Below are 26,937 nucleotides of genomic sequence, written 5' to 3' on the forward strand. Positions count from 1 at the left end.
ATGTGAGGCCCCAGGGAGGGAGGAGGTCTGTTGGTTTTCTTTTCTTTTTTTTTTTCTTTTTTTTTTTTTTTTCATTTCATCTTTTTCTGCCTTCTGCCTTCAGAATTCCCATAATCATGTTCTATGAGGTTTCACAGCCAGTGTTATAAAGAGGATTTACCTTGTTTCAGCTTCAATCAATTGTTAATAATTCCCTGGAATACTAGGTAGGGAGAAATTGTAACACGTGTCTGGTTTCACTAGAAGATATCCATGAAAAAACTCAAAAATAGCAATGATTGACATATGCATCCCTGTCTTAAGGGGTGGTGTTGAAAAGAGTGACAAAAATATAGGAGCAGAAACAAATGAAGAAGTGAGATTTAAGGAAAACATTCACCCATTATAAAAAAACACATCCTTAAGAACAAACCAACTGTTCCTTGGGACCGCATTTGGAATAGAAGTTGGAGGAAGCAACGTTCACCATTATATCTGAATTTGGATTCTGGTCCACCCCGCTCACTGCATGAATTTCTTCATTCTAAGCAGGGTGATGGCAGTGTCTATCTCACACATCTGAGAGTGGTTTGCAAATTCTGCATTTATAATATTCACGTCAGCGTTTACCTGTATTATACTGTGCATGTGTGTGTGAGCGTGTGTATGTGTGTGTGTGTGTGTATGTGTGTGTATGTGTGTATGTGTGTGTGAGTATGTGTGTGTGTGTGTGTGTATGTGTGTGTATGTGTGTATGTGTGTGTGAGTATGTGTGTGTGAGTGTGTGTGTGTATGTGTGTGTATGTGTGTATGTGTGTGTGAGTGTGTGTGTGTGTGAGTGTGTGTGTGAGTGTGTGTGTGTGTGTGTGTGTGTGTGTGTGTAGAAGCCCAGGCCCTTGAGCTTCAACACAGGTGCTTTTACAGAGTGCCATCCTTAAGTTATAGCTTTTTTATATTAATTATGAGACCCTGAGGTCTTAAGCAGTACTGGTGATGGAGGATGAGATCCTTTGGAAATTGAACAGGAACAAATTCACGAGGAAGCCATATTCCATCTTCTCTTGGAATATAGAAGTACTCTCGTTTCTCTCTAAAAATGGTTATCCAAAAGATGTTCATAGCTTCCGTATCTGCAGCCCCTTATTCTGTTCCAGAATTACACATTCTCTTATCCCTGGGAGAACAGCTGGGTGAGTTCTCCTTACAGACAATCACAAGTCAGAAGGCTAATGAGAGGAAGTTTCTATGTTGAAATATGAAGTAAGGGCAGCTCACACTTGAAAACATGCCAACCTAGGGGTTCTTCACACAGAGTGCATGTGAAATGAACCAGCAGAGGGCATGAGAGGTTAATGTACTGTGTGGAAAGGATGAGTGGTCTCTCCTGGTCTTCCTCTCTCCCTTCTTTCTCCTTTCTCTCCAGACCCCATTTTTTTTGTAAGGAGAATTGGACCAAGCTCCTGGTTATCCCAGATGCTTCTTATCCAGGAGAGTAGGACCATTAACTGCTGAGAGCTAAATCAGGTTTTCCATAAACATGGAGAAGTGGAAATACCCTAGAACCTTACCACTAGGAAAGACATTTGGTCTCCCAGAAAGATTCCTCTCACTGGAAAAAGGTCACCTTTCTCTAGAAAGCCAGATGTCAGCCAGGCTACCCCTAAGAATCATAGTCATTGTGACATAGAAGTTCCTCAGGTGACTTAGCTGACAGATCACTCATCAAAAGCCTCTGCTAGCAGATGGTCTTCAGCACACAGCAATAGAAACGCATGAGAGCCTGGGAAATCTTCCATCACAGTCAAGCACAGCTCACATCTCCAGTTTCTCAAACACACTGTTTATTTGCACAGCTTCATGACTGAACCCAAGAGCCTATCACTAAGGACAAGGCACAAAATTAAAAAAAAAAAAAAAAAAAAAAAGAAAAGAAAGGAAGAAAGAAAGAAAGAAAGAAAGAAAGAAAGAAAGAAAGAAAGAAAGAAAAAAGAGCTTTGAAAGACATTGCAGGCCCTAGTTAACATCGGTAGACAGCACAGCAGAAGGCAGAAAGGCAACAAGGGCAGAGCCCTGGGTAATGAGGACCACAGCATAAAGGCCATTCCACTCCTTTCTAAAACAACTTATTCTGACCTGCATGATAAGGTGGAGTGACCACACCCTTGTGATGAACTTTTAGGACTGGCCAGATGATGCTGTCTCTGGGGCAACCTTGATTCAGGGATATGCACAGATCCAAGGCAAGATAAAGTATTCTTAGATGCTTGCTTTCTTCACCACGAACTGAGGACAGTAGATGTCCTCTGGTATCATCTATTCCCGTCATGGTTAATACTGATTGTGAAACCACCAGGGAGATGAGAGAACCAAGAAATCAGTGGATGAAAGTGTTACAGTACTGTCACTGCTGAAACCCACAATTGGTTGTCCCAATTACAACCAACACTTTACTTGTTGATGGCTTGTTTAAGGCAGTTTTCACCTGGATCTTTGACTTCTATATTCAGCATAATATTGACCCGGGGTGTCTATAAATTTCAGATAATACAAGCTGATATAGGACAGATGAAAAGAGTGGAAGATGTGCCAAGTCTCGAAGAAATTACTTTGTGCTGTTATTTGGGGCAAATTACTTAACCTTCCTGAGCCACCTTGTACTTATATACCAGATGGAGGAAGCCTCAGAACTTCAGTTGTAGACGGGGCTTCCTAGAGTGCATAGCAAGAAACAGAAGAGATGCCATTCCTATTACAGTGGACAGCCCAGAAGGAAAGGGCGGAGCCGCATGGAACCATGGGAAGTTCACAATCACCTTTCTTCCTAGCTTGGGAGATGAGATCAGCCGCGCTCTTGCTCATGACCTTGGTGACATAGAGGGGGCAGTTGGTCTGGCTGGCGATGGTGATGGCACGGAACACAGCCTCAGCTTCCAGCTACAAAAACAAGACCCAGCAATCAGTACAACAGAGCCCTTCACCCTTGCTACTTCCTGCCTCTATTACAGGTGGTGATGAAGTGCTTTGAGGAATCTAAGAACCACCCAGGAGGCTCTGATATGGCCCGAATGCTCGGATTAGCCTCCTGTGTTCCTTTCCTGGATCCTGGGCTTCCCTGTGTCTCTGTCCCTCAACAAAAGAGGAGAATGACACAGGGGTATGTCTAGGGCACTGTCTGTCTTTGAACCTCTCTCCTATAGTTAGCATAAAGGCCAAACCACATGAAAGCCTCTGCTTCCCAATCTCAGGACAGAGACTCTGGAAAGGCATAGTTATGTCATCACCAGGTGAAGACAACCAGGAACACAAGGACATCAAGACTTTTCCTGCAGCTATGGGATCAGTAAAGTGTTAATTCTATGAAGGATATCTTATTAGAATAATTCCTAGGCTTCACAACACAGCTACCGTTTTCATTACTGAGCTCTCCTAGCCTACTCCAGTGTAGAGTTCATGCTTTCAAATATGCCAGCTAAGCCAGCTGCACTTAACACAGGAGGAGCACTGATTAGTTTTCCCACACTTGATTAAGCAAGTGAGATCTGGGAGCTCAGACTCTCTTGGGTGACTGAGAATGAATCCTGGTTCTGTTACATACAAGCCATGTAATCTCATGTACATCTCACAGCTTCTCAGCCTTGCGGCTTTCCTGCCTCAGTGGGAGTAGTACCAAAGAGTCCCGATACCCAGAGTCATCGTAAGGATGAAATGATTAATCCCTTTGAGAAATTAAATGCCTGAAACAGTGGCCATCAGTGTGATTGTTGGTCACAGTTTCTGGTCAATGTAAAGCCTGCTATTGCTCAAATCCTGAGCAAGTACAGCTCATCCTGCAGTAGAGACACTGTGGTGATTCCTCACTGAGTCAGCAGCCACTCGTTTTTATATGAAAATGACTTTCTGGGTTAGCTTGTACAGACCAATACTTAGAAGAAAAAAAAATGCTTCAAATGGCTTACAGATGTCTAGTGGTTGCATAATGCAAACCAGTCACTCCATGGTGAATGTGGTTCAGTCAGCTTGAGGAACGGGGCTGGCTGAGCTGGTATGCTCCAGAAGGCTTTGGGATGCAGGTAAAGCCCTTTAAGTACCCAGGCACTTAACTTGAGAATAGGCTCGGTGCCTATTGCTCTGCTTTCTGAACAGCATCGCTTGAGGCTACATCTGGACGGGCTTTGAACTGAAAAGGAGCTGGCTTTCCCTATGCTCACTCCCCCTTCATACCGCTGCTGACCACTTCAGCAGCCCCATGACCTCAGCCCTGGCCCCTTTGATCCCATTCCTTCCCAGCGCCAGCACCGAAGGGTTTTCTGCACTTTGACAAAGTGACTATCTTTAGAAGGTTACATCACGTTTCAACTTTACTCAAAAGAGCTTCTAGGGTTGGAGAGATTTACAGCTAAGTGACCTTCTTACTAAAAAGGAGAAGGAACTGGGAAAGGTTGAGGTGGTAGGGGTGGAGCTAGGTTGAAAAAACAAACCAAGGAACAAAAATAGACTCTGATGTGAAATCCCCTGGCTGTGTCTAAAGAAATCTGTCTTGCCAGCCTATCCTTCCAGAGACCAGCATTTCTAGTTTCACAAACAGTCTTGGCCATGATGGCACACTAACACCATATAAGTTTAAGTGATTTTTCAGTTCTTCAAACATGACCAGCCCATGGGTGACCTCTAACTTTGAGGTTCTTTCCCCATGCAATGCCAGTACCTTGACAATAGCACCTGAGGTAATGCATGAAGTTAGCATTGTCAGGAATAAGTGTCTCTTACAATAAGCCTGGAATCACTAGGGCACATATTTTTTTGTTTCAAGAATGTTGTGTGTGACTCAAATGTCCATCATTAATGTACAGATTGTGTCACCTTCCAACTTCTAGAAAGCTAACCATGCTCTATGTTTTCCTTCTGGATACACCTGATACAAACTGTATTATCAATCTTGCAAAATACATAACTGCATTGTAATAGGAAACTTTCCATATATCTGTATTACATTTAAATTTCTTGGAGGCTTGTTTAGGTTCTGCTTCTTTGGTGGAGTTTGCCATAGCAGGATTAGCTTCATCCACATGGGGAGCCTTGAAATCACTCAAGTTTAGAACAGTCCTGCCCTCAGATTGGTGGGCAATTTAATTCCAAGTTCTGAGCCCTGAGACAGTAGCAGTGGCTGACATAAGAGACAAGAATCACTAGGCATATTGACTGTGAAAAGTCTAATCAACATCCTTTCCACATCCTCAGTTGTTTTGCAAGACTCACTGCAATATTAAAATGTGCATATGAACGTCTCTAGGATTCAGGGTGATTAGCAAAGACTTAGACATACAGCACTGCCTACTGAACGTCTAGGGAGTGTAAGGCAACCACTTGAAGGTCACAAAGGTCAGACATGAGCAACTCTGTTATTCTTCCTAGCCAGAAGAGGACTCTGAGGGAAGTCTCCCAACAATGGTAGATTGAATCATAGATTCAACCACGTTCTTCCAGCTGTACTTGAGTGTGTGGATGTGACTCAGGTGGGGCCAAACAGAAGCATTCCAAATATAAAGTAAGTGGTAGCCTAGGACTGTGGCAACCAGTCTCCCAGAAAACACTGGTGAAAAGAACCCTCACTGCCATCTTGGCTTTTCGCTGTGTGCCCCTCCCCGCAACCCTCATTAAACCCACCTCTTCTGGTCTGCTCAGAACATGGCCTTCTGGGCCCGTTATCCCCATTTCCAGCATCCGTGCCTGCTCCTAAAATAAGAGAAACAAAATGGAGAATGTTCTTAGATGACAGAAGCCAACACTTGGGAAAATTATATCAGCCTGCTCTGGGCTAAAATGCATTCGGGGAGGGGGTGGGTGGAAGAATAAATTTTATATGTTGGGCAAATAAAGAATTCTGCATTTGGAACAGTAAAATTGAATCTTTAAAAGTTAATGGACTTTTTTTTTTAATTAAAAGGGAGATTGTTTGATAAGAGTGTCCTTGTTTTCTCATTAACTCTTCACCTCTTTCCAACCCTTGGCTCCCTGGAAACATCTCCTTGCCTGCCTGGCTGGCTGGCTCAATCTTTCCTTTTGTTGTTTCTATTTAATGAAAGGTATTAACATCAGCTCCATGCTGTGCTCTGACTTAAGTACCTGGATTAAGGCCATGTGGCTTTAGGTTTAGGGACAGATCCCCCAGCATTTGGTCACCTGCCTTCTCTCTCAGATTCACCTGGACTCTTGTAGTCCAGGTACAGATGTCCGAGCTACAATTTCAAATTCTGACAACTCACAGTTTAATATCCACCTCACCTTTAAGATTGTGTATTTTAAATACATGGATCAGATGAATGAATTTAGAATTCAAGAAAAAAAAAATCACAGCTCTTGACAACATTGCCTGAGTTCTAGTTATTTTATGGGTATAACAGAAAGGCATGCTAATTCTTTGTGGCTAATTCTTACCATTTTTTTATACCTGTAAACAAGGTTTATGGAGAAGCAGATGGCTGGTAAACACAGTTAGGGGTGGCAGAAACCCCTAGGCTGCTGTTGTCTGCAGTTGCACCCTGAAATTATTAAGGCTATCTCCTAAGAACTTCTGCTCCAGTGATCCCTGCCTGGAGGCCTGGGAGATCCTGGAAAAGCGAGAGTCGGCAGCTGAAACAAGCCTGTCTCACCTGGTAACTATAAGGTAGAGTTAATATAAAAAGATTCTTAAGCCTCCTGTGTGTGTGTGGGGGGGGGGGTTGTTGTTGTTGGTAATGCAAATTAAGAGGGCTGTTAAGGAAAGTGCCTTTAGGTGGTTGTTAACCTTGGTGGTTATTCTGTTGGAATCCAGGAATCACCTCACAAAACATACAACACTGTTATCACTCAGACAGGGCTAGTTTGTTGAACATTTTCCCCAGAACTGATGGCTAAGGGCCTCAGGTCGGGCTGGGGAGTCAAGACCTTGAGTCAAGATAAGCCTGAGATCTACAAAAATCTGTGCCAAGTTATTTCACAAATCAGGATTTAGAGATAGGGGATTTCCTTAGGAACAAGTCTTTGTTGTAAATTTATCCTTCTCACTTTGGTTGGGGACTTATAGCTGGGGACTTGACTTGTCTAATATTCATGTCATAACTTGTCATACCGGATGGGACTTGTCTTACGTTCATGTCTTAACTTTCCAACCAGGATGTCAGTTACCTGAATACAGATCTCTTTTTGCCAAGTGAGATATCAGTTCCCAGGGAGGTCTTGGGAACTTAAACTTTATTTGACCCCCCTACCCAAAATGGAAGTCTTATTCTACAGAGGTGCAGGTATCTCTCTTGTCTTGAGCTCCATCCGAGGGGCAGCTTATAAAAGCAAATCTCATAAAAGCTCATACACAGGTGCAGGAAATGTTGCTGGGTGGTTGGCTCAGGTCCATACTTAAATTGTGGCTAACTATAGAAGCAGTCTGACTTCTGTTGTGATTGGCATCCAAGAACACCAAAGCACAGAACATCCTAGTAACAGCAGTAACAACATGGGAGAAAGTTTCCTTATGACATTATTCATAGCACAAAATGCAAGACCAGACAAATAACAGTTACCTCAGTCCTAACATCCAACCTACAACTTGAATGAATTTGTGATCACCTAGAATACTAGATTGGTAAAGCATACTTCTGTATGTGTCTCTGGATTAACTTAAAGTGGGCTAAATTGTTCCAGACAATTAAATCAGCCAACAGAAAACCAAGTGCCCAGCACTTGGGAGGTAGAGGCAGGCAGGTATCTGAGTTCAAGGCCACTCTGGTCTGTAGGTTGAGTTCCAGAAAAGCTAGGGCTGTACAGAGAAACCCTGTCTCAGAAAAACAAACAAAAACAATTAAGAGTGGGGATGTAGGGGCGGGGGAGCTGGGAAACACACAGAAGAAAGCCTGCAGAACGTACTGCATCACATACTAAGAAAAATTCTCTAAGAGGCTGAGTTTTCTAGTGAACCACCTCCATTTTGTCTTTTGGGCATTCTCATTGATTGAATTCTAGACATATTTTCTTCCAAACTCCAGTAAGAGTCCCCCCTGATAAGGCAAATAAAGGTTAAGATTTACAATTCAGTATCTCCTGCCTTATATAAACTGCCTTCTGGTCACATGTGTTAACCTAGGATGAAGCCAGTTTATCAAGGTCAAACTCTTAACTCACTGCTTCCACAAGAACATCACAGCAATAATGACATCACCATTCTGGGCACAGCACAGCTGTGGCTTGCTCCAATGAGGAAACGACCTTTGCTTGCTTGGAACATAGTAGATACAGAGTAAATATGTTTCTTTTTGACTTTTTTTTATTTTAAATCAAATATGATCACATCACTTTCCTTTTCCCCTTTCTTCCAATCCCTCCCATATACCCATGCCTCACTCCCTCTCAAAAGCATGTCCTGTTGGCCTTTTTAAAAATTATAATTGCTACATACATATAGTTGCAGAAACATATAATCAATCTGTTTTTGTCTTTTTGGAGGGTCTTGTATGCACATAATTTCAGTGCTAACTGATTTGTATTAGATAACCAGTTAGGAACTCATCATGGTAGAGGCTAATTCTGCTTTTATGAACAGTCATTTGCTGCCTGTATTTCTTTGCCTAGGATTGAGGCCCCGTGAGATTTTGCTCTTCTGTATTATCATATCTATTAGTGTTCTTGCTTGGGTCCTGTCTTGACAGCCATAAGGTAGTGATAACATGGGAGAAGAATCTAGGAGACACAATCTCACAGCTAACTTCCTAGTCCTGTGGTTCTAACAGCCTTTCTGATTCCTCTAATGGCCCTTGAGTGTTAGAGGATCTGTGTTGTAGGCATGTCCGCTGAGGCGGTACTCCTCTCTGTTTGACCCGGTACTGTTTCTGGTGACTGTCTCTGTCTACTGCAAAGGGAAGCTTCTTTAATGAGGAGTAGGAGATACATTTCTCTGAGGGTTGAAGGACATTACTCAGTGTGTCATCTAAGAAAGCTCAGCCTCGCTTGGCAAGATTCGAAAATTGTCCTTGTTTGTACCCAAAGGAGATTTCATTTTGCTCTTACTTTTGTGGAAGCATAGAAGGAAAGCTCTGAGGATAGCAGCTGCCTTCATTTAGATGACGTGATATAACGTTCAGCTCAAGCTGAATCTAATAAATACACACTAGAAGCTCATCCAAATGGAAAAATGCCCCCAATTCTTTCTCCTTATGGAGAACAGAACACATGAAAAAGGGGAGGGGTGATAGTTCTAATGCCCATGGGTCCGTCCCCTGAAAGCAAGGCAAACCGGACCGTCTGTGTGAAAAGATTTCATTAAGTTTAGGTGTGGGGAAGACATGAGAAGAAAGCACATCACTACACCAATGAGCTTTCTAGACCACAAGTCAGAGGGAATTGCATACTTAGCTCACCTCCTCCGCTCTCAAAATACTGCTGAATCTCTGAAATCATAACAGCTGGAGCCCTGTATTAAGGCACATGAAGAGTCCCAGATACATTGTCTCTGAGTAAAGGAGCCTACGGGTCATATCATTTTAAGAACTGAATTTGGTTCTACTGCTTATTAATGACAATCTTTAAGACAGTGATAACGTTCTGTTGAGCCTGAAAATGAATTTTTTTTAATTATTTATTTACAACCCAAATGCTACCCCTTTCCCAGTCCCCCCTCCCAGAGTTATTCATACATGTAAACAGTGAATTAATTTGCAGTCTAAGTTTGTTTTTAGCCATATGTTAGTCCCCAATAACTGCACAGAGAAACCAAGCTATATTTACTTATTTTATTTAAAATAGGCATGATAATGACAGTGTAAAGGTTCTAAGTCAGCCAGGTGTAGTGGCACATACATTTGGGAGGCATCCACCCACTAAGAAATGCAGGAAAAGGGTAGGGAATGGCTTCACTTCCTCGACTCCTGCAGACAACAGTGTGGGCCTTGGAGCTCTTGCTTGCAGCAAGTTACTCAGTATGGTTTCTAGGAAGCCAGTGGATTACCCACAACACCTCATTATCATGAAGGCTCTGAGATCTTCAGTCCTGGACCAGATATTTCTGGCTTTCAGGAAATGCTGCCTTAGGACAGACAGAGAATGTCTCATAGCTTTGGGTCACAGTCTAGTTTCCCTAGACTGCCTAGTTCTCTCCTCATCTGCCTCCAGCTCTATGACTTACTCTGCCTTTTGTTGTAGTTTCTGGTTTTCGCTTGTTTGTTCCTTTGTTGTTTCTCTTCACCAGACTGGGAGATTCCAGAGTTTATTTCACAGTTGTCTTTTTCGCAGTTAAGGTCTCCCTTTGTAGCTATGACTGGCCTTGAACTAACTTGTTTCTCTTTCTTAACACTCAGATCTTCATTGCTGAAAGGGGTTAGGTTGCTCCTGGACTAAGATGGCACTCCAGGGCTTCTCCAAAAACTTTAGTGAAAGGTATTGAGGGTACCATCACGGGTACGGTTGAGCATTTGTAGTCTCTGATTTTTCTTACACTTGGCTCTTTTCATTTTAAACCAACGGCGCACTTCAGATTCTCCCAAATACAGTTCCCTGGCAAGGTTCTTCTTCGTCATCACATCAGGGTATTGAACTTCTTGAAAAACTTTCTCCAGTTTGCTCAGTTGCCAGGGTGTGAGACCTCTGCGGATCCGTGGTCGTGTGCGCCGTTGCTGAGGCTGGGGCTGCAGCTCGGGCTGCGGTTTCGGCTGCGGCCATAGCCAGAGCTGAGGTGGCGGCTGTGGTTGTAGAACTCTGGCATCTAAGGTCTCCCATCCCTCCAACTGTAGCCGTCTCGGACTTTGATGGCTCTCTTGGCTGGAAAAGGTGGGGCCACAACTGAGGTCGTTCAAGTTGAGCACGAGGTTCATATCACCCTGTTGGATAAGGAGGCCCTGTTAGGTTTGTTCATGAAGCCTAGAACACATTTACAGAAAACGCTGTTCTATTATGTAGCTCTTACCTTTTGGTCATCCTCGATTTCCACCTCAATCTCAGGCTGCTCCATGTTGTAGAAATTGAGCGCAGAGCTACAGCACTCGAATACCAGGTCTTGAATGCTGTAGAAGTAGCCTTGAATTCACAGCCTAGTCCAACAGTCAGCGTTCCCGGAGTTACTCAGTGCACGAAGCTCGATTTCTCTACAGTCTCAATCTGGTGCCGAAAGCTAAAAGGAATCTCACTGTGGGTCTTTGTTGAAATCTCAAAGAACTTGGTCCTACTTTCAATGACGAGCACCGGACAGCAGGGCAAAGCAACGTTTCCTTCTCCCCTGCCGCGTCCTTTTATCCCAGTTTGTGAACAAAAGGTGCCTCCGATATTTAGGGAGGGTGTCGTATCAGTCACGTCCACATTTAGGGAGGGTCTCGTGTCAGAAGATCTGAACATATCCTGGGTATCTGGGCATCGCAGTGAGTCCTACACACCTTTAATCCGTGCATTCCAGAGGTAGAGGCAAGGAGATCTCTTGAGTTCCATGGGAGCCAGTTTAGCATATATAGAAAGTTCCAGATCCCAGAGCTAGTTAGTACGATGCTGTCTCAGAAGGGGTATGGAGTGGGGAGAAGAGGTAGAGGTAAGGGAGGGGGGAGAGGGAGAGAGGAAGACAGCTGTGCATGGACTTGCTCAGGAATTTGTTTTTGTTGATTCCAGATGCAACCAAAGGACAACCAAAACCACAGTCACTCCCTTCTCTTTACTCTAGTCAAAAGTTTCTAGTCGTAAACTCTTTTAGGGACAGAAGACTTAGTAAGTCACTTTCAGACATTCTTATCGTCACAACTAAAATATCTAAGTTGAAGTTGCTGCCTTAAAATTAAAAACAAGTGGAGAAGAAGACATCAGGTAAACTATATATAAACAAAAGCTAAATGTTTAGGAACAAGATTTATGGTGACATTAATCTGAAGATTCTTTTTTTTTTTTTTTTTTTTTTTTTTTTTTGGTTGGGTTTTGTTTTTCTGAAACAGGGTTTCACTATGTAGCTTTGTTCATCCTGAAACTCACAGTACCTGCCTTTCTTCCTCCTCCTTAGTGCTGGGATTAATGGATTCAGCACTATCTGATCTTGAAAATGAAGACTTGTTTTTGTGTTTTGTTTTGATTTTCAGACAGTTTTTTTTCCTGTGTAGTTCTGGATGTCCTTAAACTGAATTTGTAGGTCAGGCTAACCTTGAATTCAGAGAACCTACTGCCTCTGCCTCAAGTGTGCTGGGATTAAAGGCACTTGCCACCACTGCCTGGCTGAAGATTAGTTCTTTAAGAGCTGAGATAGACTGCTTACAGCCAAGAATAAACGGCTTGCTGTCACACCTAATGGCTTTGAGCATTTGATGACCCTCCTTTCTCTGCAGACCCAGTGTTGGGATTAGAGTGTGAACCCAGTGCTGTACACTTTTTGAGCATGGGTTTTGTCTTTAGCAATGTGCTTATGGTAGAGTCATAAACAGCTAGAGAATTCAAGTCATGCTGAAGAGAGGAAATGGATGGGATGCAGACCCATCCTCACACAGAATGCTCCCTCCATGTGGTTACCTGGGCAATGATATCTCCATTCTCAGCATGAACTTGAGCAATGGCACCCAGCTCCCCCAGGCAGGTGAAGATATCATAGAGCTAAAACAGAAATGAACAGAATCACAGCCTCCTTTAGAAGATATTATATATAAATATAAAGGCCAGTTACTAAAACCAGAAGTGAAACTCAGAAACTGTCTTAAAACAGACAGGAATGTAGACATTTTAGGAGGTTTTGTCTCAGGACTTACATACAGTCTGGACCAACATCTAAGAAGCCTTCTCTTGGGCACCCAGATCTAATGGAGTAATTTTCCATTGAGCTTAGGCATGGTATCAGAATTCTTTAAAACCCCTTCCCCAATAGCCTAGTCAAAGCTAATGCACAGATGCAAACTCTTACTCTGAGACTCTCAAGACAAACATCACCCTTCCCCACCCACCTCCACCACCAAGAAGTTAAGAGTTCTAATTTCTTGCATTTCTCATGATGGTTTCAGATCTATCAAAACTCATGCACATCCATGATTTCCTAGGAAAAGGCAAATTGATACAAAAATGACAGCCAAGCTGGTACAACTGGGAGGAAGCCCACCTGATTGTGCAAGGCAGAGAACTCTACCTTTTCACCAGGCTTATGAGAGGTTTGGATACAACAGCTTTCCCTTAAACTTTACAACTGTTGGCAGCAGAAATTCAAGCACCTCTCTGCTTTGCCATAGACATCCAACCCATAGCCTTCTTTATAATGTAGTATGGACTACAATGGCTTCAATATACAACCTAGTACTGTGGCCTCCCACAGTAGCTACAATGGTTCATGTTCCAATGGCCAAGGCCATCAGCAACCATAGGAAAACCATGCAGACCACCCAAACCACCCAGCCAAATGGGTTGTTACCTCTGTGTTGGACACTTGATATAAATCCTTGTAGGCCATGTAAACCATGAAGGAGTTAACCCCTGCCAGACAAGAAAAGGAAAAGAAGAGTCAGGAAATAGACAATATGAATTATCACCACCACTTTCTCATGTCAGACACAGGCCCTGAGCACACGGCTCAGGTACCAGTCCAAGTGAAGACATTTGGAATGCTTTGATCTTGTCATGCGCTTTCTAGTCCTGTCAAATCCATAGTGTATAAGTAGTGTCCTGGTGTCCCCTTCTGCATCTTTTGCTAACCCCAGTTCCCAGCAATGCAGAATTTAGAAGATCAGAAACCTTGATATTGTTTGAGGAAGCAGTTACATAGAAGTTGTATTAACATGCCACCTGTGCATAGACCCTAGGGGTTGTAGCACCTGCATGTACCAGTGCATCACAATCACCCGGGAATGCTTACGTTCTGGGCTTCTGTTTTCTCCCCCTGTAAATTGGATACTAACTCCCACCTCATAAGGAAGTAGTTCACCATCAAAAGAACCAATGCTTTAAAGACTTTTAGTTCCTGTGAGGTATTTGGTCTTTATTGAGTGGGTTTATTTCACTGTTTGGTGAATGACTGTTATATACTAAGCTGAAGGCTGATGTACCTAAGAGGAGTAAGAGGGCAATAAAACTAACCATAAAACCTCCTTCTGGGACAGGCCTGGTGATGAAGCAAGCTTCTAATCCTACTACTGGCAGGCTGAGGCAGGAAGATTGCTATAAATTTTTCTTTCTATCCCTTGGTGCACCCAGTGAGTTTTGCCAGTAGGCTGGGCTACATAAAAAGTACCGAGCTACCCAGTAAGGCTTTGTATCAAAATAAAATAAAAGCCAAATCCCTGAAAGTCCTATATCTTCCCTAAGAATCTGTTTCTAAGTTGTAGAAGGTATGTATTTATATGATGTATATTTCCTATCATGGGACCTATACTTTTGAATACACACATGTCCAGCATATGTACACATGCACTCATACATACATAGCATACATGCACATGTTTCTAAGTATACCATTTTCCCTCCATTCACTACAAGTTTTTTAAAGAATAAGCCGGAGTTGACGGCCCATGATTTTAATCCCAGCACTCAGAAGTCAACAACCTGCGGGTTCAAGGTCAGCCTGTTCTAGAGAGCAAGGTCTAGGATAGCCAAGGCTGCACAGAGAAACCCTGCCTCAGAAAGAAAAAATAATCTAGTTTTTCATCTAAAAATACCATGACGTTTATAATAAGAGGGTGCAGACTATATACTCAGTGTGGTTGTTTGGATAGGAATCCCCCATAGGCTCGGTTACTTAAGTAGTGATTAGGTAGTGACAATACTTGACAGAGATTTAGGTGTAGTGTAGGAGTTGAAGGAGATTTGTCACTGGGGGTGGGGTTTGGAGTTTCAAATGCTCAAGCAAGACTCAGTGTCTTTCTCTCTTCCAGCTACCTACTGATCCAAACATCTAACTCTCAGCTCTTTCTGTGTGATGCCATACTTCCCAGTGGGGTAATAAGGGAATAAGCCTCTTAAACTGTAAGCTAGCCTCAACAAAATGTTTCATTTTTATAAGAGTTGCTGTGGTCATGGTGTCTCCACAGCAAAAGAACATTGACTGAGACACTCGGTTTGAAGAATGATTCATTCACACAGCATTATCTACATTTCAAATGTAAAAACTATATATATATATATATATATATATATATATATATATATATATATATAATCTGACTTCAGTGAATTAACAGAGTGTGCAACAATTTGTGCCTTGAATCTGTGCCTTGTACTTTCATACCTAAGTCATCAGCATTACAGGAAAAGATCTATTTGATTTTCACCCAAAATAAATAAGTAGGTGGGATGGTGGAACAGAAAATCATTTTGAGGAAAGGAAAATAATTTTGGTTTAACCATTAGGGTCAGTTTCACCCGCAGTCTCCCCAGCCAAAAGTGGATTATAGTTCAAGAATGTCCCTACTCAGCACAGGTCAGCTCAGGGCAGTTTTCCACAGTATTCTCATTTCCAAAAGCCTCCAAGTCATTCTTAGAGTGACCCAGGTTCGGTGTTCCCCTTAAAGCCACTGAATTTTCTACTGCAATTAAGATGCTCTGAGTGACAGGAAATGGAGGGGGAGGGTGGGGTTAATTGTGTGTTTTAGGGATAGAAAGGAAAGGCATCCTCTGAGGGAGCATCCTCTCCTGTCCAACACAGACACATGATGTTTCCCTGAAGTTTTTGTACAGTGGCCAGACAGGTCTTGTTCTTTGAAGCATCTGGTCTGCTGCCTTTCCTCAGCTGCTTTCCTTTCCACTGGACCTACAGCAGATGCTGTTGCTTATCCATCTCTGATATCTTTAATCACCTTACAAAGCTGAGCACAGGGCACACATTTGCATAAGCATGTGTGTTCCTGTGGGTGTAAAGTATCTGATGATGACCAGAACAGAAGAAGATCGAGACCAGAGGTATTTAAGATGATAATGGAACCAAAATCATCAATGCAATGAGAGGCGCCCTGCCAAGTACACTGCACTTTCCACTAATAACAGTAGAATCAATCTAACCTTGCTCCTGGCATGTCTTAGACTTTCTTAAGGATGTGTCATTACTATACAATATTAACATTTTGGTCTTACAAAATCAATTGAGATTAGAAACCTTTGCTCTCAGATTTGTTAGGAATGTGACCTCAGGGAGGGCCTTGCCTCAGTTTTTTCCTTTGTAAAACTGGTATTAATGCATCATGATAGTTAGTTTTATGTCAGCTTGGTTCAAGCTTGAGTCATTTTGGAAAAGGGAACTCCAACAGAGAAATTGTTTCTACCTGTGAGCAACTCTGTACTACATTCTCTGGACTGATGGTTGATGTGGGAAAATCTAGTTCACTGTGGACAGAGTCATCCCTGGAATGATAGTCTTAGATGCTGTAAGAAGCAGACTAAGCAAACCATGAGGGGCAAGCAGTAAAAAGTACTTCAAGCTCTGTACTTCAATTCCTACCTCCAGCTTCCTGTTCTGCTTGAGTTCATGTCCTGACTCCCTTCAGTAATGAGCTACCAGCTCTAACATGGAATAAACCCTTTCCTCCTCCAGTTGCTTTTTGTCTTGGTGTTTAATCGCAGCAATAAAATACCTAAGATACCAATGCAGGTAAAAAAGCATCATCTTTTCTATTGATCTATTGCCTAGTAAATGTCACCCCAGGCAGTTATTCTGACATTCTTCTTTTCTAGCTGCAAAGTGACTAACAATATTTATCCCATGAAGAGCCTACAAAAAGTAAAGTTGCATAAACAAAACATGCCTGGGGGAAAAAAGTAAAAGCCCCTCACACAGCCCTCAGGGTAAAAGTACCGGACTTTAAACTAGAGGACTAACTCACGTGAGTGGGATACTATGGGAAACACAGACAAGGCAGCAAAGAGATGGGGCTGGAGAGCTTGCTTTGGCTCACCTTTTTCCTTGCTGAGGTTCTGCACCTCCTGCTTGACACTGTCATTCCAGTGGGTGATGTCCACATGCAATGCGTAGTCACAGCAGCTCTTCCCGTCAGCCCACTCACGCCACTTTTCATAGGCCTCAGTCAGGCTAGACTCAGGTTCGGGTACCACATGGTCAACTGAAAGACAGAGGGCAAGATGGGTGACTCAGAAACTGCCTGGTCTCCCTGGCCGCACTCCTGCTCCTTCGGCTTCCCTAACTCTGGGACTTGGAACAACTTACTAGCTTTCCAAAGCCTTAGTTTTCTCTTCTTAAACATGGTGTTAATTAGATGGGGCTCGTATTATCATAGTATTTTCCATCTGAGTTTGCCATGTGACTAAGTGAAAAATGCATATATAAGGTGCCTCACTGATACCTGGCACATACTAAGTATTCAGGAAGTATTAGCTCCTCATGACTACCTGCTATTTTATTGTTGTGACTACTGGCTCTGAGTCATTATTAATGACCAAAGTTGTGTTCTCTTCCTTGGATAGAAGAAGTTCTAGATGTATAGCAGGCATGAGTAACCAAAGTCCATGAACTTGCTAACAACAATCAGGTTCTCTGAATTCAAACCCACTTTTCTCTGCAACCATGGGTGATACATAGTTTTAAGTAATTTTAGGTATATCTGAGTCTGTTTGAGTCGGCTACTGGTTAGAGCCTCTCAGAGGACAACCATGTTAGTCTCCTGTCTCAGGCATATCATTAATAGTGTCAGAGATTGGTGCTTGCCCATGGGATGGGTCTTAACTTAGGCCCATTACTGGCTGACCTTTCCCCCAGTCTCTGCTCCATCCCCATTCCCAGTATTTCCTGTAGACAGAATAGATTTGGAGTCTAGAGTTTGGTGGGTGGGTTGGTGTCCCTATCACTCCACTGGAAGGATTGTTGGAGGAGAATGACAGGGGGAGGGGGACCGTGATAGGGTGAAAAGTGAATAAGTTAAAAAAAAAAGTTAAAACAGTAATAGAGCATGGTAGTAATCCCAACACTTGAGAGGCTCACTGAAGCTCAAAACCAGCCAAGCCTACATAGCAAGACCCTATTTCAAAACAAAACAAAACAAAACACACCATTCCAACCTTAAGATCAATTATACTAAATAAAATTATATTTGTATATTTAAAAATAATAGTTATGGCTGTTATAATTAGGATTAGGTAAAAGCTCCACTCTCACCCATGACCCTTCAGGTTGCTGAGGTAAAGTGTGAAACTAGTTCAGCTTTCTGGAGATATGTATCAACATATCTCTGATATATGTATCAACAATCTGGATATCTTCCAGATCTGACTCAATTTATTTGCATGCCTCAGCCTTGAACTTTGGAAAATAAGTTGTAGCTGTCAGCAGCATTTAATTTCTAGAGCACACGTTGATGAATTTATATAAATGAAAAATCAGAAGTGAGTGAAGTTGAAATAAATTGAGCAGTTTTGTTAAGAACCTAGAGACACTTTCACAGAGTGATGAGAGACACCTGTCTTAAAAAGTCTGTAGTAGAATATAAGCCAATGACTGACTGGAGAGACATACATCATCTACCTCTTAGTGAGAAATCGGAGCTTTAAATATGGCCCAGATACTAGGACACTACTGTTAAATCACAAACTGCCTAGTAGCAAACTCTAACAGAAAAGTAGGGTGATGTGGATCCTTTTTGCTTTATGCACATCTATCTTTCTAAGTTATCAATGAAGGGCAAGAATGTACCTGTAGCTCCTTGTAAGCTTTATTCTTCACCTAAACCTCTCATCAGCCCTCTGCTCCTTCACTAATGTAGAAGACCAAATAGAAGGGACTTTACAAGCATGCAGAACAGGCCCAATTCCTGGTCTAGATGGCAGCCAGCCAAACCAAAGGAAGACCATGCATTTCCTCTGTCAACAGAGCCCAAGTGCTCTGATCGGAAACTATGATGCATCGAGCTACAGTACTGATGTCTTCAAGGACACTAGGGCCTTCCTGGGCAGACAGCTGCTGAGAAGTCAGCTGCTTTCCTCCTATCTGTTGGGGGAAAAGGCACCTTTTATGGCCTTGCTAAAGTTGAACCCAGCTAGTGGTTCTGTCAAAAGGAAGGTCAAGACAAACTGTAATTCTGGCTCAGACTGCTCTGTGCCTGTGAGTAGAGGAATAGGCTGTTAAATAAATAAATAGTGCTCTATCTCCCAAGTTTGAGGCTAGCTCTGGGCCAGTACCCAATTCATTGAGATTCCTTGGAACACGAAGAACTGCCTGAAATACTATCAGTCCTGTACTGCAATAACATGCAATTTTCCAAGTTTCTCTGGAATTAGTAATTACCAGAAGCAAAACAAAAGAAAAAATAAAGGAAGCTGCTCACAGCATTCCTAATCTTAAAGATACAAGCTGGTCAAACTATGGCAAAGACCCAATAGCACTAAATCCACCAGAGCCCACTAATCTCCTACCAACTCTCAGTCTCAGTGATCATCCTTTCAGACGAATCTTTCTCTTGGTTGTTTTCAGGGTCAATAAGCTCATGGACCTCTTGTGTAATTACAGGAAGTTGGCAGCTTTCCTTTTTTTCCTATGTCCAGGGACATAGATTTGGTGAACCAAAATGAGAGAAGTGTGTCTGGTTTCAGTATTTTTTGGGGGGTAGGTGTTTAACACCTTTGTCAAACATACAGGGCTGGGAAGCAGGTGAGAACTTACTGATCATGGTGGTGCCTCCTGCTAAGGCAGCCTTTGTTCCTTGGAAGAAATCATCCACTGTGGTCATTCCCTTGTAAGGCATCTGGAAGTGGGTATGGACATCAATGCCTCCAGGGATCACCATCTTCCCATTGGCCTCGATGGTCTTCACACCTCCGGGGACAATCAGATTGTCTCCAATTTGCCTGGTGAGACAGTGGGACAACTGGCAATTAAATGGAGCAACTCTCAAGACAAACATAGGACATAAGGATTTTAGACATTGGGATGTTCAAAGTCACAAGCTCTTCAGCCTTAAAACAAAGACAGATAGCTGTGTATACAAAACTACTGACACAATGACATCTTCAAGGGGCTGTGTGTTATGGTTTTGTACTGATTTCTATAGATTGCCAATGTCTGGAACACAGCATGTGACTAATATTTTTGTATAACTATGTTCATTATTTCTCTCACTCTTTTTTCCCTCTACTGTTGTGAGATGACACTGGGAAAAGCTGTGAGGAGTGTGAAACAAATGACTGTGAGGAGCAACAAAAGATAACTCAGTACAAAAACAGGTACAGGGACTAAGTCATCTTCTAAGCAGGTTCTCTGTGCCCTAATCAAAGGCTTGAGTCACCACCCACTTCAGGTTTCTTTTTCTTATTCCACTATTCCCTCATAATTGCCTGGTTTTTTAATCTATAATTTTTAAGCTTTGATTTAGGCATCTGGTCAACCTTGTCCACATAGTATACCTAGGATTCACAATTTATACTAACACTAAATAATTCCTGCTGCTTTGGGCATATGAATGCCCCACTATTTGTGGTGTAAATACTTTCCCTTTTGTACATAGCCCCAAAAATTCTCTTGGGATAGTAAAAAGTCCACCACTGACCAGAAAACTATAGGTTCATAGCTAATGTGTTCCTGACATGTCTAAGAGTTCAGCTTCACCGCATCACCATGGGGCCATTCCAGGGTCACCACAATTCAAAACACACTGTGGGGGAAAATGCAGCCTCTGACTATAACTCTACTTTAGTCCAGATACTGCCCAGTCCTGAGGTCATTTTTCTTAGTTTTTTCCTCCAGGAGAAATTGAGAACCAGGAGGATAAAGAACTGATGGACCCATGAGGGGTGTGTTTATATACATTTGGATACATTTCCACTCATTTTTATAACTAGTGTAATATCGTATCTGAAGCAGACATGCCTCATCCTCTTCTCTAAGGCACACAGCAAGAATACAGTGATCTCTAACATCTCAGCTTCTATGTCCTCATGTAATCATTTTTTCTGATGGTAACCATGACTAACCTGTATAGGTGTGCTCCAGATAGAGGCTATCAGGATTCACAGTCTTGGCTCTGCCAGTTACTAACCATGGCCAACATATTATTTAATCTCACCATGCCCCAATTATTTTGGTTGTAAAATGTGGTAATTCCTTAGTAGGGTTGTGTATATTAAAAGTTAATCCCTTGTAAGCCCACATAATATTATTAAGCATATTAGGGATCTATAAACATCAGCTATTGCAATGAAGGATTGCTTCATCTAAATTTCATCTAGCCTGATATTTGGTTCTTTGTATTAATATTACTTGATAATGCTGGATCCTCTGGTCTTTTAAAAGACTGTAAGGTCTCAAGGACTGAGGAATGCTGACTTGAGCATGCAATGGCCACTGTAAAATGTGACAAAGCAAGTGTGCACCACCTTACACAAATGCTTTGCCATTAGCAAGTAGCCCTGCTAACAGGATGAGTTGGGTACTCTATACATATACAACAGATTATTAATGTGATGGTGTAGCTTTCTGTTCATGATATAATACCATATTGATCAAATTCTCTTTTGAAATACACAATTAAAAAAAAACTGTTACATAAGCATTAACTACTGATGCTTCTTCACTTGCAAATTATTCCACCAAGAAATTGTAGATTCACAATGAGTGTATTTGGAAAATGAGGATGCTATCACTCACATCATCCAATTGTCTATGACCCATGGCATTCCCTTTTAGTACAGTTTAAACAAAGGGATTCTCAGAATCTATTCTTTTTAACAGTTCAGAATTTTCACTTTATGAAACAGAAGCTTCTTCCTCAGCAGAAAGGAAGTAGAAAAGTAGGTTTCAAGTACATACTTTATTAAGCCATCCTCCATGTAAATATCAGCATAAAAGGACTGATCATCATTGACGATTCTCCCTCCCTTGATTAGGAGACGGTCACTCTAGAAAAGAAGGAAGACATGAGTCATTATCACAGTACCTCAAAGAAGAGTATGTTGCTAAGGTCATCCCAACTTAGCCTTGGAGACATCTAGGAGGGACACCCTTGGTAAATGACCTCTGTGTGCTCAGTGCATTGCACATTTGAATGGGCTGTATTTTCTGGGATCCAGTTCTAATTCAAACTAACCCAGTGTTTCACTTTCTGTATCTGCAAGCTGTCATTGTCATAGGCTTTAGTAATATTTACATTACCTAAATTGTCCTAATGAGACACTCGGCTAATGTTAATTACATCACAGTTTTGTTAACTGAGGAAGTTGTAAATTATAAGAGAATCATTGTTGAAAAAAGACAAAAAATTATTGTAGCTATTTAACTTGGGAGGGAGGTAGAAAGTATGATTTATATTTGCTTCACTATAGTCAGTATTTCACAATCCTCTTAGTGCATTTTCCTTTTTAATATTTATGATATGTGGTATTGAATTTCATAAGAACATTTTATACAATTATGCGATGCACTTTGACTATGAACGAATACAAATACACTTTCTTATTGCTTTAATCATGAAAAAATAAATGTTTTAAAAATAACCTGCAACTTAGAGAAAGTTTAAGAGTGATCTAATGTGGAATAATGAAAATATGCTCTATACTTGGTCAGAAAATACACACACACACACACACACACACACACATACACACACACACACACACACATACACATACACACACATTCTATATGTCAGAGGAAAGTAAATCAATGGCAGTAGTACAGATCACAGATTGCACTAAATGGAGATCATTACAAGGTTATGAGCTGTGCCTTTGTGGAACCATGAACTAGGAAAATATTCCCAGAAGACTGGCTGAACACAGCTATGGCATGGATGAAGAATACCATTTGATTGGATTTGATGAAGAGTTCAACTTACAGACCTTCACTTCATTCACTCATTCATTCATCCATCTGTTCATCTATCTATCCATCTCTCTGTTCTTCCAGCCATCTGGCCACTGGCCAGCCACTGATTCAGCAAATAATTATTTATTATTGTATAGATGAGGAATGTGGAGTTGTATGAAAGACTCAGGAGGTTATTTTCTTCATGGAACATAAAGGGGGAGTTGAGTAATAAAGAAATGATATAAAACAATTCAGAATTGGATTCAGTGTCATAGGATACAAACTATGAAGGGTCTAGTAAGGAGAAAGAAATCTACATGGGGTGGCAACTCCAAAATTTTACAGAAAGGACAAGATGTATTGAGGTCTCAAGGTAGAGGAAATACTTGTTTTCTTGAAAAGCTGAGGAAAGTAAACTTGCAAAAGCTTCGAATTTGAGTTGAGCAGAAAGAGATAAGGTTAGGGAGGCAGGGTGGCTACTCACACTGAAACTGTTAAGTTTTTAAGTTTGAACAAAAATACATTGAGACATGTGGGGTGATTATAATAAAAGGAATGAGGATAATTTAGAAAATGCGGTTTTACATCTCAATGTTCAAAGACAATACTCTCACTACTCAGAACTTAGGGTATAGGACAGGCTCAAGGTCAAAACCATTTAACTCTACCCTTACTTTAATGTTCCTTCCCTGTCCCCTGTTGGAGAGAGAATACAGTTTTCCTATAGGAAGGAGGTTCAGAGAAGTAAGGCCCATTGACAGATGACCTCTGGATTTGTTAATGCAGGTTCTGATCAAGACTGGAAAATGGGAGACATCTCTTGGATCCTGGGTGGGATACAGAATATCACCTCTGCTTCCAGGTGTTGCATGAAAATAAGAAGTTTCATCATGCCTTATCAGCAGGGGAGCAGACTTCTCAAACACACAGATTAATTAAATATCTAGAAAAGAAGCAACGTGGAGGTCAAAAACAAGCCCCACCACGTACGATCTATATGCCTCTGTTGTTCCGAATTCTGTCAACATGTCTGCCCTTGTTCTGATCCTGCATTGCCCAATATTTAGCTTAGTGCTAAGACTGTAAATATGGGATTTGCATTATATATCACACTCTGTGGCCCTTGCAAATATGTTCTCACTGCCTTTTCCAAGATCATCTGGCAACGTCTTCTTTGTCACACTGTTAGCCTAAATAATGCACTTGCCTGACTCTAGAGCAACGGTTACCTGCTTCTACTTCTGCACAATACTCATGTTCTCCAGAGGCTGACTTATTATGACCAGGCAGGCAGCTCTGTCCATGTTGAGAACATGTGTCTTTTCGTCTTTCAGTCTTCATTCTCCAGAGCTCTTACATGCTCACCAAATGAATGAAAGTAGGCTGAGACATGGGCGGGATTCTATTCTGTTAATGTAGATAGAACAAGGTAGAAAGGCATCTACCTCACCAATCACATGACTTGATTGTACTGTTTGACTCTAAAGAGAGGAGCTGAAGCAGGTGTGGTGGTGCCTTTAATTCTAGTGCCAGGGAACAGGAGGCAGGTAGATCTCTGTGAACTCAAGACCCTCCTGGTCTATATAGTAGCTTCTAGACCAGGCAGAGAGACACAGTAAGACTGTCTCAAGATAAGTGAACAAATTTTAAAATGGTTATAATTTCAGCTTTTAACAATACTGCAAAATTATGAGAAGGCTTTAGGTCTATGCTTCCAAAGTATTGTGTACATGAGAAAATTATCCATGCCCAGTCCCTGCCCTTATCAACAAATCTGTATTTTAGGAGTTCCACACATGACTCAGTCATACCCACCAGCTTGCCTATAGCCAAGACACAGAGCAATGCCAGGACAAACAAAAACAGAAAAATACAACAAACAAACAAACAAACAAACAAAACCCCCAGCCCAGTTCTGTATGTTAATGAGGGCAACATTTCCTGTAGGAGCTGCCTGAAGAAGAAATCATGCTTAACTACACAAATTTATCCCCATGGCTCGGTGCTATTCTAAAGAGTTATGGTGAGTCAGTTTGTGGAAAAAAAAACTGCATTCTACCCAAACTAAGTTATAAAACAGGAATAACCTAAAGATCCTAAGCCCGGAACCACTTTCCTGGACAAGAAGTGTAAAGGAGTAATTGCTCTCTGGGAAGCCCTGATGTTCCACACAAGGACAGCAGGAGCAGACCCAAGAGGAATCAGCACTATTGGGAGCACATAATTGGGCACTCTTCAAATGGTAATTAGATAAACCCTTTCTGGCTTAATGAAGAAGAATCTAAACAAAAGTCGAAAGATAAATGATAAATCTGGTGTAGAGTTTTGTTTTGTTTTTTTTTTTTTTTTTGAGGGCAGCAGGGCCCCTGATCCTTTGGTTATAAGTGTTGCTATTGATACTATTACTTGTTTCCATTATGTAGAGCAGAAATATGAAAAGTGAACCAACAGGTCACAAAAATGTACATTTCCTTGGGACTCTTCAACTTGCTCTTCCCATACAGTGACCCACTTGACTCATTTTATTCCCATGTACAAGGGCTCCATTATGAAGAGTCTAGGAAAATATGAATTTGAAAGGCAACTACAGAGATTGATACTAAGAGACTATATCAGAGGGCTGTAAAGAATAAAACTACTGGTCACCCCCAAACCAGGTAAAACTATCTTTTCATACATAAAACAATGTTTATTATGAATTCATGAACTAGCCTCACAGATACACATATGATAGAATCAAACCCAACAGTAAGAACAAACCTGACATTTGTGATTGTTATTGTCAACAAAGAATATATGGGTTGTGGGTTCTTATTTTCTATTCCTGGCACTGAGTCATCTGAGTAATTACAGTCTAGTTCAGTGCCCAATCTTTTCCATACAAAAATAAACATAAATTGGGATATTTGCAGAACTTTCTGAGATAATTTGAATGATACTCATGGTGGTGGATTGGAAAATGTCCACTGGAGATGCTGTAATTTGAACACCTGTTTCCCTGTTGGCAGTGCTGTTTGGAGATGTGTTCCAGTCTTGTTGGAGAAAGTATGTTACTTGGGGCAGGCTTTCAGAGTTTATAGCCTTGGTCTGTTTCTACTTTGCTCTCTCTGCTTTGTGTCTGCTTTTGCAGATATTTCACAGCTTCTTTCTTGTTCTGCAAACTACTGCCATGCATATTCCACCATTTTGGACTCTCCCTCTAGAACGGTAAGGCAAAATAAACTGTTCTGTCTGTAAGTTACTTTTGACCATGGTGTTTTATCACAACAGCATCTATACTCAAATGGAGTTGGACATCAGTAGATGAACATATTACCTTGGAGCCTACTTAGCTACCATGGATTAAGCTCCTCAGTGTCTTGCAGCCCAGCAGGAGTTCAGGCAGCTTATAGGTCAGCTTGGATCCAGTTGCGTTCCTACTTCTACTATGAGAATTCTAAAGAAGCACTTCTATGGGTGTGTGACCTGGAGTTAGAATTTACCCTCTCAGAGCCTCAGTTTCCAGTGGTTAGTTTGCTGTTTGTTTTCTTTTATTCACATGGAGTATGTAAATAATGTTCATTTTGCCTCCTAGGATTGGTGTCAGGAATGAGAAGGACAGGAGAGAGAGCATCCCAGTACATATCCTAATACATTTAATATCAGTCCTATTTATCCTTTTGCTAGTTTATCTGTGCTAATGCTTCTAAAAGCCTTTAAGTAACATATGTAACAGATTCAAGTTCCTGTTTTCCAGGTAGGGAGCAACACTTAAGGGTGATTTACTCTAAGCAATAGAATAAGGCAACTATAGGTGCAAGCAAGTGGTCCTGGTTTGCACAACATTGATCCTCACCCCAGGCTAGTGTACGAAAATATTCACATCTGTCAAAGGCTCTTTGTGGCAGGACTCTGTTCTTTGATACTGAACCTGAGTCTTGTGGTGTTTAAACTGCTGACCAGTTCTCTGCGGTAGGTAACTTTAGGAATCCATTAACTTTCAGCCTCTGCTTATAAATCAATGCATTAGACCTGCCCTTTATGGCCCAAAAGTGTTAATGCAGTTTATCAGGGAGTTGATTTATGATCCAGGGTAGTAAGAGCTTTTAAAATATCATAAAAGTCTTGCGCTTTACTTTTACCAGGGTTTAGCAATGATTAGAGAAACCAAAAATTCTAAGCTGGTGAGAGGAATTGCAAGTGACAGAAGACCCAAATGACGAAGGGGAAGGAAGAAAAACAGTATAAAAAAAAACCTTGAAAGCTGCTAAGGACAA

The 26,937-nt window shown here is 41.6% G+C and overlaps 1 protein-coding gene across 2 annotated transcripts in view; it reads right to left on the reverse strand.

The window, feature by feature from the left end:
• The window catches only part of DPYSL3 (dihydropyrimidinase like 3), a gene marked incomplete at its 5' end in the record, with an annotated part of 103,955 nt that overhangs the window by 10,085 nt on the left and 66,933 nt on the right, over positions 1–26,937 (reverse strand). For both annotated transcript variants that reach the window (XM_080920275.1, XM_080920276.1), the window contains 7 exons: positions 2,793–2,913; positions 5,644–5,712; positions 12,478–12,558; positions 13,361–13,422; positions 16,830–16,994; positions 19,544–19,728; positions 21,686–21,774. In XM_080920275.1, coding sequence (XP_080776401.1) covers positions 2,793–2,913; positions 5,644–5,712; positions 12,478–12,558; positions 13,361–13,422; positions 16,830–16,994; positions 19,544–19,728; positions 21,686–21,774 — 772 coding nt within the window. The remainder of the gene's footprint in view (positions 1–2,792; positions 2,914–5,643; positions 5,713–12,477; positions 12,559–13,360; positions 13,423–16,829; positions 16,995–19,543; positions 19,729–21,685; positions 21,775–26,937) is intronic.

Source organism: Micromys minutus, assembly GCF_963924665.1.
Source record: "Micromys minutus genome assembly, chromosome: 8".
NCBI classification, from domain to species: domain Eukaryota; kingdom Metazoa; phylum Chordata; class Mammalia; order Rodentia; family Muridae; genus Micromys; species Micromys minutus.